The sequence below is a fragment of the Taudactylus pleione genome, unplaced genomic scaffold (genome assembly GCF_031769625.1).
Source record: "Taudactylus pleione unplaced genomic scaffold, aTauple2 ptg000520l, whole genome shotgun sequence".
Classification (NCBI taxonomy): Eukaryota; Metazoa; Chordata; class Amphibia; order Anura; family Myobatrachidae; genus Taudactylus; species Taudactylus pleione.
In genome coordinates this window covers 8,311,706-8,326,802 of record NW_028284922.1, presented here as the reverse complement: position 1 = coordinate 8,326,802, position 15,097 = coordinate 8,311,706, and the positions used below count along the sequence as shown (strand labels likewise).

Sequence of the window (15,097 nt, the reverse complement as noted above, 5' to 3'; positions counted from 1 at the left end):
CCCCCCGATCCGAGGCCGATCCGAGTGAGGCTCGAATTTTCCCGCCTGACTCGGATCTGAAATCGAGGCAAAACGTCATCATCCCGCCTTCCGGGTCTCGCGGGTTTTGGATCCTATATAAGGTACCCGCGTCGGCGCCATTTTCTCACTCGGCTGTGGACAGTGAAGAGGAAGGGTGGGAGTTAGGGCTGGCTGGGCTGTGTAGTGTAGTGCAGTGTAGTGTTGTGCTGTGCAGCGCTGTGCTGCTGTTGTCCATAGGGGCTGTGTCCACTCCTTTAAAGTCCATAGGGGCTGGCTGGACTGTGTTGTGCAGTCAGTTGTCCATAGGGACTGTGTCCACTCCAAAGTCCTGTGCAGTGTCCCAGTCCTAAAGGGGTGCTGTAGTGTTGTCCAGGGGGTGCTCTGTCCATCAGGGGCGCTCCCCCCAAGTGCAAAAAAAATATATATTTTTTCTGTGTTTGTGAATTGTGTGCACTGTGGCTGCACGTGCATCAACAAAGGAGCAGCGCCAAGCGTGCGCCTGTGTCCCATAAGTAAAAGGCCAGCTGGCTTGTCCGTTAAAGGGTGCTGTAACCCCAAAGGGCACTCCAAACAAAATAAAAAAATATATTTTTTTGTGTTTGTGAATTGTGTGCGCAGTAGCCGCACGTGCATCACAAAGTAGTGCCAAGCGTGCGCCTGTGTCCCATAAATAAAGGGCCGGCTGGATTGACCGCTAAAGGGTGCTGTAACCCCCAAAGGGCACTCCAAACAAAATAATTTTTTTTTTCTGTGTTTGTGAATTGTGTGCACTGTGGCTGCACGTGCATCAACAAAGGAGCAGCGCCAAGCGTGCGCCTGTGTCCCACAAGTAAAGAGCCGGCTGGCTCATTTCTTAAAGGGTGGTGTAACCCACAAAGTGCACTACTCTCTGTTTGTGAATTGTGTGCGCAGTAGCCGCACGTGCATCAACAAAGTAGTTGCTTAAGTTTCAGCTTAACTGAAAGTTACTGACAATGGCCATACGCTATTTTTTGATAGCCCTGAAAAAGTACGTACACATTTTTTTCCGATTCTCTCTCCCAGAAATTCACCTAATCATTCTCGCTCGGATTTTTCTATTAATACTTAAAAATTGATAGGTGATTTGATGTTTCCTTAACAAATTTCATTTTTTTTTTGTTTTTATGTATTCTGTAAAAATATGGAAATTTTTGGTGAGTGGTAATGGGAATGGAACATCCCACTTCACGCCTTTATTTATACTACACTGTTATTTGTTTTTGTTCAAATTGTTTTTTGTCGGTATATACCCACCGAGGTCTTGGTTTAAAAAGATGTTGGTTAGGAAAAGATATGAAAAAGTTTCGAAGCATATTTTATATTTGAATTATCTCAATGACACCGTGTTGTTGTAAGAACCAAGCCCGGGTTCTGATTTTCTGTTGCATTTGCAATTAATTCTCCCTGCTGGCTGGGACAGGGGGGATTTGGTTATTTTTACACTATACCTTTTGGGTTTACCCTTTGGCATAGACGTTGGATGACTGCCCCCACAAGCACTATGACATATTCTGACTCTCAACTTTTTCAAAACATTAAGGTTACCTCTTGGAACGTAGGGGGTCTCAACACACCACTTAAGCGCAAAAAATTATTATGTAATTAAAAAACTAAAACCTGACATAACTTTCCTACAAGAGACCCATTGGAAACAGGGTGATGATTCTACTTTAAAAGACCGATGGATTAATGAATGTTTATCGGCCTCATATCATACAAAAACTAGAGGTGTAGCTATCCTATTTGCTAGACATTTACCATATACCATACTATTTTCTACCTCAGATCCAGAGGGACGCTACATACTGGTGGACATTCAAATTTATGACACTAAATACACATTACTAAACCTATATGCGCCTAATAATGACCAACGGGCCTTTTTCCAATCTGCAACTCAACTATTACATAGCAGAGTCAATCTTAATTTAATAATAGGAGGAGATTTGAATACAGTAGCTAACCCAATGATAGATAAATTATCAACTCCAGCAAACCCTTTAGCCACCCATTGGACACATGTTCCACAACTTATGAATGATTATAATGTAACGGATATCTGGAGACTACACAATTGCACGGACAGATCATGCACTTTCTACTCAGCAGTTCACGGGTCTTTTTCACGAATAGACTACATCTTAATATCCACAACCCTTCTTTCTGACATAGTAACTACCTCAATAGGGGACATTGCAATATCTGACCACGCACCAGTATCAATAACTTTGGCTATAAAATCCAATTATTCCCACTCCTTCCTATGGCGCTTTCCGTCATAGCTGTATAATTCTGAACAATTCCGTAAATATTTGATGGCAAAATGGACAGAGTTTATAGATAATAATTTAGAACACTGGGATACCCCCATTTTATTCTGGGAAACATCCAAAGCGGTATTGCGTGGACATATCCTATCTTACATAGCAAAGAGAAATAAAGATAACAAGGCACAATATGTAGAACTACAACGAAACCTACAAATAACACTGACGGATTATATTTGCCAACCCACTCCAGCAACACAATAGACATACCTAGAAGCAAAACAACTTCTAGATAGCTTTGTGCTTGCACAGGCACAAATAAAACTAGATCATACGAAACAAAAGTACTTTAAATGGGGCAACAAGACCGGCACATTGTTGGCAAATATGACAAAAAGTTTTAAAAAAAGACACCACATAACTGCCATTAGAGACACTCATACACAGTTATTACTTACTAAAAACACAGACATAACTAAAAAATTTCAGGAATATTTCAAAAACCTGTATACCGCGAATACCCATGATCCTGCCCTATTGGCAAAAATATTGGATGAAGCAGCATTGCCATGCCTAACACCTCTACAACGTGAGGAACTAGAAAGCGATATCACTGAAACTGAAATATCTGCTACAATTTCCTCCATGCACCTTAATAAATCTCCAGGCCCTGACGGCTATTCGGTAGAATATTACAAAATATTACAACATGAGATGGTCCCAACTGTATGTGCGTTATTTAAAAAAATAAGTGAGGATACCCCTTGTTATCCAAATTTTAATCAAGCATATACTTCTTTAATCCCAAAACCTAATAAAGACTTGACTTTAATGTCGTCATATCGCCCAATCATCTTGCTAAATATTGATTTCAAAATATTAGCTAAAATATTGGCAGATCGTCTTCAGACTTTTTTTGCTGCCCTACTTACACCATACCAATTAGGCTTCACAAAAGGAAGACATTCAGTGAAAGGTATACGCACTGCAATAGCAGTAGATGGCAGCTAATTTGCAACCCGAGACCTCATCTATGCTCTTGAGTCTTGATGCCACCAAGGCTTTTGATATGGTCTCATGGCCTTCTCTCCATGCGATTTTGGATAGACGGGGATTTTGCCCAGTGTTTCAGTCACTTATCAAATTTTTTAACACACAACCAAAAACATCACTGCTTATTAATGGAACTATAGGGGACGGAATAACGATGACTAGGGGCACTAGACAGGGCTGCCCACTTTCCCCTATGCTTTTTAACCTGGCACTGGACCCTATGTTAAGAATATTGCAAAGCTGGACACACTTTAAGGGAATTATGGTTGGTACAGAAACTGTCAAAATGTCGGCATTTGCAGATGACGTTCTTTTATTTATCTCTGAACCCCGGAGATTACTCAGCTCGTTAATAAAAAGGAATTCCGGAAATTGGATCAGTTTCCAGCTTTGAAGTAAATTTTGAAAAATCAAAGGCACTTTATTTAAAAAAGGGCTGTGCGAGGCCATCTTGGTTTAGAGAAACTCCAACTGAATGGACAACTAAATATATTTCTTATCTGGGGATCCAGTTACTTAAATATCTGCAAAACCTATGCACAATCAATATGAAACATATTTTACATAGTATCAAACAAGATATTGAGAAATGGAAATACCTCAACATTTCTTATATGGGTCGTGCCAATTTAATAAAGATGATTCTATTTCCTAGACTCCTTTATCCACTCCAATCCCTTCCTATCTTATTGACCAAAAGGGATACAGCAGAAATAGAAAAACTGATGAGAACATTCCTATGGAAGGGTGGCAGGGCCAGAATTGGTATGGTGCGACTTCAACAACACATCAAATGGGGGTATCAATATGCCAAACATTACTTTGTATGGGCATGCTGCACATCTCCGTTATCTAAGAGATTGGATTCACAATAAAAATCAATATGCCAATACGACATTGGAAACTGCCTTTTAGGGCAATATTAACATTATATCCTTTTTACATCTACATGATGAGGGAATACCGGAATCGATTCAGACCAATCCCCTTTTAATGACTACCAGAAAACTATGGCACATCTTATGCCACAAACATTCATTGAACCCATATTTTTCTTTACACCTCCCACTTCTACACAACCCAAATTTCCTACAGGGTAATGCGGGACACCCCTTTACCTTATGGCATAGAGGAAGAATCACTTCTATCAGACAATTGATGGACATAACTTTAAGAAAACCCTTAACATTAACCCAAATTAGAGACAAATACCCAATTGTTAGTGCTTCACCCCTATCATACTACCAAGCACAACACTATATAGCTCAACTCTCCAGAAAATTAGCTCCGAATGACTATATTAATGACCTAGATACTTTTCTCACTACGGAGAACCCTCAAAATAAAGCCATATCACAACATTATTCGTTCTTACATAATTCTCTAGATTACAATACTCAACATACAGGTTTAGCACAGTGGAAAGAATACTTTCCGTCTTTATCTATAGACCATTTATTACGTTCATTTGAACAATCGGTCAAGCTAGTGCCAGCAACTTCTTACACAGAACTTTTCTTAAATATATTACACAGAACCTATCTCACCCCTCATCGTAGACATGTAATGGGACTGTTGGAGGATTCTAACTGTCTTCGTTGTGGAGCACAGGATGTGGAATTGATGCACTGTCTCTGGAACTGCCCAATTATACAAGGTTTTTGGGTTTTGGTGGGAAATTATGTCAACAGATAGCTGGTGAATTGCCTTCCATTAACACCCGAGTGGGCAACTTTCGGTATCACACCTAAGGAAACTAAAGTGCCAAGAGGGGTTAAAAAGCTATTAACTATTATCTCAGCGGTAGCAAAGAAATGCATTTTGCAGATATGGTTGCAAGCCACTGCACCTACACTAACGATGTTTCAGGGAAAACTTTTCCACATCTTTCGAATGGAGTGGCTTGAGGCCACACTCCTGAAAGAAAAGTTCACGGAAATGTTCTTTTCCACTTGGGAAAGTTACATCGAAACATTGTCCCAATCATTGAAGGAACAATTAGAGAAATGTTTTAGAAACACACTTTGGTAGGAAACACATATTTGCGCAAATGATCCCCCAATATCACTTTAGCGTATAAAATTAATCTGTTGGGAGTTATGAAAAGATGTCAGGAACCCGGGCTTACATATTACATATCACATATCATATAATACTAATTTGTTAAGATCTTCCGTATATATATATTTTTATTGCTTTATTAACTGTATTGCAATGATGTATTGGTGAAGATATTTACTGATCATTTCATCGTATCAGATATTTGATGTTGACCTTTTTTTATGTTTATGTCATAATTGTGTCATTGTTTATATGAATATCTATTTTAAATGTGTACACAATTATTATGCTTCAATAAAGAAAATTTAATAAAAAGAAGTAGAACACATCTGCTGAAGTCAAGGTTCTTCAGCTCAAAGCTCTGCAGAAATCATTCTTTGTAATATTACACATTTAAAGCTATGAATATTTAAAGGCACACACCATCTTGTGACAAGATGGAGTCTTATGTGGATAGCTTAATAACAAATTTATCAATAGGAAAGCAGCAAATATAAAAAATAGTCAAGTTTCTAGTGCACTTCCAATGGATGGAAATAGATTATTACCTAGGAATCAGGGGTTCTACAGATGTGGGGAGTGCAAAATATGTAAGTCCTGTCCAGGCGAACGTAAAATCAGAGTTTTCTACACATGGTCAAACTGAAAAAATTAGATTTTATTACCTGTCATACTAAATATATTATCTAACTAATTGTTCATTAGTTTACATTGGCAAAACCACTAGAGAAACGAAAACCAGATGGGCAGAACATGTAAGAAATGTTGTAAAGGGTTCAGAGACAAATCCCTTTTCTCAGCACTTCAAAGACAAGCATAATTGTTCTGTCACAGGTCTGAAGAAATTTGCAGCCATTTCATTAGTAAAGGCCAATTGGAGAAATAATGATAGGGATAAAAAATGAGCACAAACAGAGATGAGGTACATATATGATCTTAACACCCTAAAACCAAAAGGCTTAAATGTTGAGTTTGAGGTAAAATGGTTTATTGAATGATCATTTGCGGAATGGTTTATATGTACTCTCCAATATCTGTATACTTTTTTTTGTGATGTTAAATATCTTATATTCTTTGCTGGTTTCTTGATGACATGTATGAAAACTTTAATGTCATTTTTTATGTCATTTTTGAATAGAGCTTTTAGTGTAGTGGTTTATATGTACTCTCCAATACCTGTATACCTTAAGCTAATACTATTTGTGATGCTAAATATTTTATATTCTTTGCTGGTTTTTTAAATGACATGGATAAAAACTGTATTGTCATTTTTTATGTCATTTTTGAATAGAGTTTTTATGTACTCTCTTTTTAGTATTTTGAGTAATTGTCATTTATAACTCTCTTTATATTTGTTTATGTGTTGTTTAATATGTTGGGTAAATACTTGTTGAAGTTCAGGTGCTCTATTTTTCAGAACCTATGTGATCACATGATTGGTGGCTATGGAACACATCATATGAGCCAGAGATCTGCAAATAGACTGTGGTTTAGAATGGTACCAAACATGGTCTGCTTATCATGTACTAAACCTTAGATATCAAATACATACATTTTACATCATAATGAATAACTTTAATATAAACCATAATGTGCAGGAACCTTATATGAGTGCATGTATATATATGATTATATGTAAGTATGGGTTGTGTGTCTTCATGCAGCGTAAAAGGTGCGCTGTATGCAGGGGTTGTGTACAGCACAAAACATGTGCTGTGTGTGTTTCTATTTATAAGTGCAACTGTATATATATATATATATATATATATATATACTGTATATATATATATGTGTGCATGCATTGTGGATACCCATGTGATTGTTTAAGTGTGTGTGTATATATATATATATATATATACATATACATAGCTTCAAACAGTAGTAATACTTCTGTCTGAACTATAAAAAAATTACAGACAATGGAGTTTGTCCTGTTCACAGGTGGAGCAAGCTTTGGCAAGAAGTCTGATAACTTTAACAAAAGGCTTTCCTATGTTTATTTAGAATACAATTGTCAGTTCTTCTTAACCACATCAACATGGGACACATGGCCTACAATTTCTAACGATAGCTAAACGTCTGACAATTGTTTCTAAATCCACATTCAGAACACTCCCTATGAGCATATCAGTGTCTGTGTTATACTTCAATTGCCACAGACATACTGTACCTGTATGCAAAGTAAACACTCACAGTATCTTTGTGTATTACAATTACTAATCCCAGACATGTCCACAAGACTTGTCTGTCAGCACTGAATATATAAAGTCTTTAAATATATGTGTATTCATGATTATGTAAAGACTTTAACAGTGTCCAGTAACACGACAGATGTACACAACGCTAAAATAGCACTGTGCACAATAATATTATACTGACTATGCCAGATGGCGTCGTGCAAATATTATTTTTACAATTTAGGTATCAGCCAACCATCCGGCTTCGACAATATATAAATAAATAAATATATATATATATATATATATATATATATAGAGAGAGAGAGATAGAGAGAGATATCACACTCCTTACAGTGAAATATTAAAAGCTTATATACATACGTATAGATATCTTTCAATTTGTTTATTAGTATGGGATCAAGCACATAGTAAAGGATGATAAAAAAGTAGTATTTAAATGTGTTGTAATTTGTATCTCTTTTGAACATAAGCCTGCAAATGGTTACACAAAGGACTTTCACTATGGCACTTGTTAAATGTCCTCAGCCTGCACATGCTTTATGGCTAGCAAATCACCTTTCTTGTACTGTATATAGAAAAGTTGTCCCAAACCAACAGGTCAATTTAAAATCTATATATATATATTAAAAGACAAAAAATGTATGCATGAAAAACAGGGGTGTATCTAGAGGTCCAAGTGCACCTGGCAAAGTGATGGACTGACTGTTGGCAGTTAGTAAACAGACATTGTGGTGGCTGTATGGGAGGCGGTTGCCCCCTTCTCCTCTTCCTTGTCGTCTGGCACTGATGCTTCTGACTGAAAGATCAGCAGCAGCACAGACTTTTAAGATAGAACTGGACGCAGGTGGAACCGCCGAGCGGCACTGCCGCCCCCCACTGGGTGGCAACCCTGGCGAGTGCCATCATGACCAATAGGAGGATACACCCCTGAAAAACAATTGCATGTTCTTAGACTACTTAATAAAGAAATAGTAGAAATACTTAAAAAATGTAGCTTTACATTATTTACATAAAATTGATGGCAATGAAATGTGACATTATAATGTAATCATGCTTGTAACACTTGCAGGCTATGCTAAACACTCCTGATGATATCCCACTTTTACAAGAGGTCTTGGAATTTGCAGGAAAAACTGAACTATATTTTGGACAAGGTAAAGATGCTACAAGTGATCGTCTTGCATTACAGGTAAGATAATGTAGAATGCAAACTTGAATGTTGCTCATATTACAGTATAATGAAACATATGTATTGAGCACAAGTGACAATTATATGTGAATAGGGGCATAACTAGATCTTTGTGAACCCCATACCATAACTTCGAAAGCTGCCCCCAGCGCTCCACCAGGGGATGGGACAGAGCGGATGGAGGGAGATCAGAAAAACAGATGGGGCGGGGCCTGACAGTAGGGTGGGACCAGACAAGGCCGACACTAAGGTGTCTTTTTTTTTTTTCAATACATTTTTATTGAGACACTGCACATAGTTACATTAAAGAACCTCAAAAACAGCATTACAATGAGTTTAAAATGCATGGTATGTGATACATACACATAACATAAGCAATGTATACATATAATAATATCATAGTCACCAGATAACTGTAATATTCGATTTGAAATTATGTAACTATAATTTTGGTAAAAAATACAGTATGTATCTTATTTGTAATTGTATATATAATCAAAATTATATACTTAAACTAAAAAGAAAGACTTTTTTTTATAGATACAAACCTCTATTCATGTCAATTGTATTCACCCCCTAAAAAACAGAAAAAACACAACAGATAAGCGCTGATCCTCAAGGCCCCTTTAACTCAGAGATAATCTCTTCTCACTCTTAGCACAAGTTACTACCAGCAGCCGATAATGTTACGGGAAACTGGATCTCCCCTAACCATAAATTACCAGAATAAAACTCACAAAATGATCGGCGCTTAGAGCACTTGATCTGGGACATAAATAGTCTTCTAATGAAATATACAAATCTTATCCAATACTGTTGTTAGAAAAAACACATATTTTAATCAACACGGTAAAAATAAAAACACATAAAACATAAAATATAATAAAAAACTATTTTTCTGATGCTTGGTAGTGATAATCTCTATTATTCAAAAAAAGAATGTTCAGTCACAGTCCTTTGTGATACATACTGACCATTTGGATTATAATGATTAAAAACAATGTATCCTCCAGTAATCAAATATTAGCAATACCTAGAATTGCATTTGGGATAAGATGTTGCAACTTGAAGTTTGTTGAAAAAATATAGGACCTCATTCAGAGGCGGTCATTAGTTGCAACCGGTCGCACTGAGGGCCTGATTCAGACCCACTCGCGAGCGCTATGCATTCGCAAACGGGTCGATGGTGGCCCAGTGTGCATGCGCACGACGGAGCCGGCTCCGTCGTGCGCATGCGCGAGACCCGGATAGCGACGGGCAATCTGTTGCTCCGGGTCTCGTACCAAAGGGGGCGTGCTGTCGATGTTGAGTGACAGCACGCCCCCTTTGGTGGGCGGGCCAGGAGCGTGGCTGCCCAGACGGAGGCGTTCCCATGGGAATGCCTACCATCTGGGGCTGACCCCACTGATATCACAAGTAATGTCAGTGGGAGTGCTTTCGCTCTGTTAGAGTCGAAAGCACTCTGGGGCTTGCGGCAACGAGACCCTACCACAAGGGTCTCATCACAAGCCCGATGGTCGCTATGGTCTTGATCATCGCGACCATCTTCCTGGCCGCTCGCTATAGCTGTGGCTGGCCACCCACAGCTATGCGAGCGGCCAGGAGGCCGCTCTAAAAAACAAGAAGGCTGGCCCTGATTCAGAGCGAGCACTCTGTCAGAGCGTCCGGCTCTGAATCAGGGCCACAATCAGGGCGGCTGCTTGCATCCTGAACGACCGCCTCCTTGTCGATCGCTAAGCTGTGGGTTAACACCCACAGCTCTAGTGACCGACATGGGTGATGGTCGCAATGGTCAAGACCATCGCGACCATCGGGGCTTACGACCAGACCCTAAGGTTGTGTCTGGGCACTCATAAGCCCCAGGGAGCTTCCTGCTCTGATCGAGCAGGAAGCTGGCCATTGACATCAGCAATGATGTCAGTGGGTCCACCCCCAAATGGCAGGAACGCCTCCTTTGGGCAGGCACGTCCCCTGCCCGCCTCACAAACGGGGCGAGCTGTCACTTACCATCGACAGCTCGCCCCGTCTGCTACAAGACCCCTAGCAATGGAGTGTCCGTCGCTAGCTGGGTCTCGCGCATGCACACAACGGAGCCGGCTCCGTCATGCGCATGCCCAGTGGGGCAACATCGAGTCGGTTGCGAGCGCTCAGCGCTTGCGACTCTGAATGACCCCCATAGTCACAACCGCACCTGTTACTGTGTGTAATTAAATCACACACATGAGCTTATATTCAGAGTGTTTAATCCACATATTCATGTCTCATTAGAATAGAAATCAGTGCTGTTCCCCATGCGTTCCGTGAGCTGCACAAACTGTGTGTGATGTTTACACTTGGCTCCTGTGCATCCGTGTCACCGGACAGGACTTCAGTCACCTGACAGCGTAGCTGGTCTTCTTATGGTAGTTAGTGTAGTCCTGCACCGATCTCCTCTACATGTTTCTCCGCCTCCTGAGGAAGCCGCCAATTTTGTGTAGGCGGAGAAACATGTAGAGGAGATCGGTGCAGGACTACACTAACTACCATAAGAAGACCATGAACGTTTCTCCTGATTGAAAAAACATCATCCACCTTCTGATATTGCTGTAGTCAATTGTATGCTCACCATACACTTGTTTCAGTCTTCAGTGGATTTCTGTAGCACTGCAGCCTTTTTTTTCCCACAAATTCAATGACGGCTCTTTGTTTCATCTTGGATTCCATGGTATTTCTTGGACTACCTAAACAAAAATACATATATAGCTAGCAGACATATTAAACTACAAACTGACAAAGTTTCAAATAAATGTATATTATTTTAGAGTTATGAGCATTTAGGCATTACTTTTTGGACAACCCTCGTATAATGCTTTGCCTGCAGGAAGGCCAAGCAGTATCCCACTAGAGTACTATATTTTTCCACAGCTTCACCAAATGACAGAGGGGGTCATTCAGACCCACTCGCAAGCGGCAGTACGCTCGCAAGTGGGTCGATGTTCCCCACTGCGCATGCGCACGACGGAGGGAGCTCCGTCGTGCGCATGCGCGAGACCCGGACTGCGACAGCCAAGCTGTCGCTCCGGGTCTCGCACCAAAAGGGGCGTGCTGTCGATGTTGATTGACAGCACGCCCCCTTTGGTGGGCGTGCCAGGGGCGTTCCTGCCAGACGGAGGTGTTCCCATGGGAACGCCTACCGTCTTAAGCCGGCCCCACTGACATCACTAGTGATGTCAGTGGGAGTGATTTTGGCTCTGATAGAGCCAAAATCACTCCAGGCCTTGTGGCAGGGAGACCCTACCGCAGGGTCTCCGTCGCAAGTCAGATGGTCGCGATGGTCAAGACCATCGCGACCATCTTTTTGGACGCTCGTATATGCTGTGGGTGGTGACCCACAGCTATACGAGCATCCAGGAGGACGCTCCATTTTAATGGAGGAGGGCCCTGATTCAGAGCGAGCGCTCTGGTCAGAGCGTCCGGCTCTGAATCAGGCCCAGAGCCCGATGTGCTTCTTTGTCTACCAAAGAATCTATTCTCTGAATGCATCCTACTTGCCATATTGTAAATGGGTACGTCGCCTGCCCAGTTTGAAAATCAGGGTTTCTTATAAACTGAAGAAATAGTGACTTTTAAGAATTTTGGCCTGCCTCATGTCTCATTTGATGCCAGATTAATTTTGTGCTCCACAATAATGGATTATCTCTAATGGAGGTAGAAAGCTCTTGATCATGTAGATGAAGAAATGTGACCAGATCCCCCTGTTCCAGGAACTCCCGCTCAAGTGATGTGTTGGCATAATTTTCTGTTCCATTTATTCAATCCGACAAATAACGGAACATAACTGCTTTATTATACAATCTGATATCTGGAAAGCCTAATCCCCCGTTCAATATGGATTGTTGCAATTTCAAAATACTTATATTAGGTCGTTTTCAATTCCAAATAAAGGATCTAAAAATCTTATTCAAGAGTTGCAAATTCTTTGTTGTAATGATCAAAGGTAGTACCTGAAGCAGGTACATCAGCCTTGGGAATTAAATCATTTTAATTAGGCTCGTGCGCCCCATAAATGATAGACAGACATCCCTCCAGCCCTCCAGCTCATATGAAATTCTTTTAGTAATAGGTGTGTAGTTAAAAGAATATAAATTTGCTAGGTTGCTAGGAATTATAATACCCAAATACGTAATCCTATCCCTGGTCCATTTAAGAGATATGCTTTCAGGAAAGTGTGGCAACGTGTTACTTGAACCCAAATAGCGTGCTTCCAATTTGCTGATGTTCACTGCAAACCCTGATATTTTTTCAAAACTTTTTAATAGATCAAATATATAGTCATACACTCAGGAGGGTTAGCAATATAAAGAATTATGTAATCTGCAAATGCTGTTAGTTTTACTGCTCTAGAACCTATCTTGATCCCTTTAAAAAGAACATCTTTTTCTAGTATTCTGATTAACGGATCTATAGCTAGGTCAAACAAGAGGGGTGACAGGGGGCACCCCTGCCTTGTTCTTCTAAACATCTCTATTGGAGTGCTGCTACAACCATTTATTAAAAGCGTTGTCATGGGGGATAAATATAAATATTTGATCAAGTCTATAAAAGAAGGTGCCAAACCTACACATTTGTAATATTTTAATTAAATGGGGCCATAGCACTGTGTCAAATGCCCTTGTAGTATCCAAACTTAATAAAGTGTTAGTAAAAGCTGAGGATACTCCTGATGATACCGCCACTGCAGCTATTGCCACTCTGATTCCTCGAACTGAATGACGCCCTATTATGAAGCCCAGTTGATGAGGAGTTAATAAATCTGGCAGAATAGTTTGCAAACGATTCGCCATCAGTTTAGCTTACAATTTAGCGTCTGTATTTAATAAACTAATAGGTTTCACTGAGGTGTCTTTTAAATATAGTGTAAGATCTAATTTAAAAAAAAAACTGTATACATTCACACAAGCATGCACTAACCTTGAGACTGTTGGCTGCACTGCTTCCAGCACTGTCAGCTGATCCAGTTCTTTATTATTCTGCTGAACTTGGTACGCAGGTCTGCTCCCGCCATACTCTATTTGTACATGCACACCGGATTGCCAGCATCTTCATGTTTCACCATCCAGGTCTCTCTCCCCCAACCAAACAGCATTATCCCCTCAGCTCTCCTTTGTTCCATGTACATTTTCCTCTATCCTACAACTCCAACTTTTTCCCTTTTTCATCTTTCTGTTCACTCTGTTCTCCCTCTTTTTCTTCCTTATTGTTCCCTACCCCCCTCCCTCAGCTACCCCTCTCTGTTCTGGCTGTGGTTCCGCCTGTTGCAGTTCCTCTCTCCCCCAGTTAATGTCCTCTTTTCTCCTAAGCCCCTTGGGCTCCTGCTGCTGTCCCTCTCTCCCCCCAGCTAACCCTCTCTCATCTCCTCTAACCCTGCCCCCACTATTCATACTGTCCCCCCTGCTCCTCCTTTCGCCCACCCATCTGCTAGTCTAGCCTACCCACTGTCATCTGACCCCCCCCACTCTCCTTGACCATCTCACCTCTTTCTCCTCATCTCACCCGCGAACCTCTCCTTGTCCAGTGTACCCATCTCCTATGTCCCACCCCCTCTCCTTGTCTAGCCCACCACCTCTTTCCTTATCTGTCCCCCCCCTCTCCTCATCCAGCCTGCTTCCTCTCTCTTCAACTGACCCACCCCCTTTCCTTGTCCAGTGTGCCCCTATTTTATGTTCCACCCCCTCTCCTTGTCTGGCCCGGCCCCTCTCCTCATCCAGCCTTCTCCCTCTCTCCTCAACTTCCCCACCCCCTCTCCTCAACTACCCTGCCCCCTTTCCTCTTGCTCTGCTGTGCATAATATCAGCAGGTAGATGCCCGCTTGAGGGGAGCAGAGTGGGTACATGAGAGAGGGGAGTTTGGAACATGTGACCCAGTGCTGTCCCTTATGGTGCGTACACACGGTATGACTGTTATGAGCGATTTGAACGATAACTCTATCGTTCATATCATTATCATTCATATCGTTCACTTTTTTGCAGTCACCAACCTGACAACAACCAACTATGCGCGTTCCCGCAAGGACGATATTGATATCTATGGTCGTCCATGCATGTAGGCCAACTTGGATGACAACTTCACTAAAATATCTATCATAGATATCTATCAGTGTGTACAAACAAAATCGTTTATCCTGCACTAGAGAAAGTTGGAGGGAAAACTATCAATAATATCTATTGTTGTTCAAGTCGTATCGTGTGTATGCAGCATTAGTCAGACTTTGCTGTGCTGCATCCTGACCAGCTGGGACATCTACA

The 15,097-nt window shown here is 40.8% G+C and overlaps 1 protein-coding gene across 2 annotated transcripts in view; it reads left to right on the top strand.

Annotated features, from left to right (window-relative positions):
- The window catches only part of LOC148501326 (uncharacterized), a 667,086-nt gene that overhangs the window by 215,974 nt on the left and 436,015 nt on the right, over window positions 1-15,097 (top strand). For both annotated transcript variants that reach the window (XM_088450637.1, XM_088450636.1), the window contains exon 9: window positions 8,694-8,813. In XM_088450637.1, coding sequence (XP_088306763.1) covers window positions 8,694-8,813 — 120 coding nt within the window. The remainder of the gene's footprint in view (window positions 1-8,693; window positions 8,814-15,097) is intronic.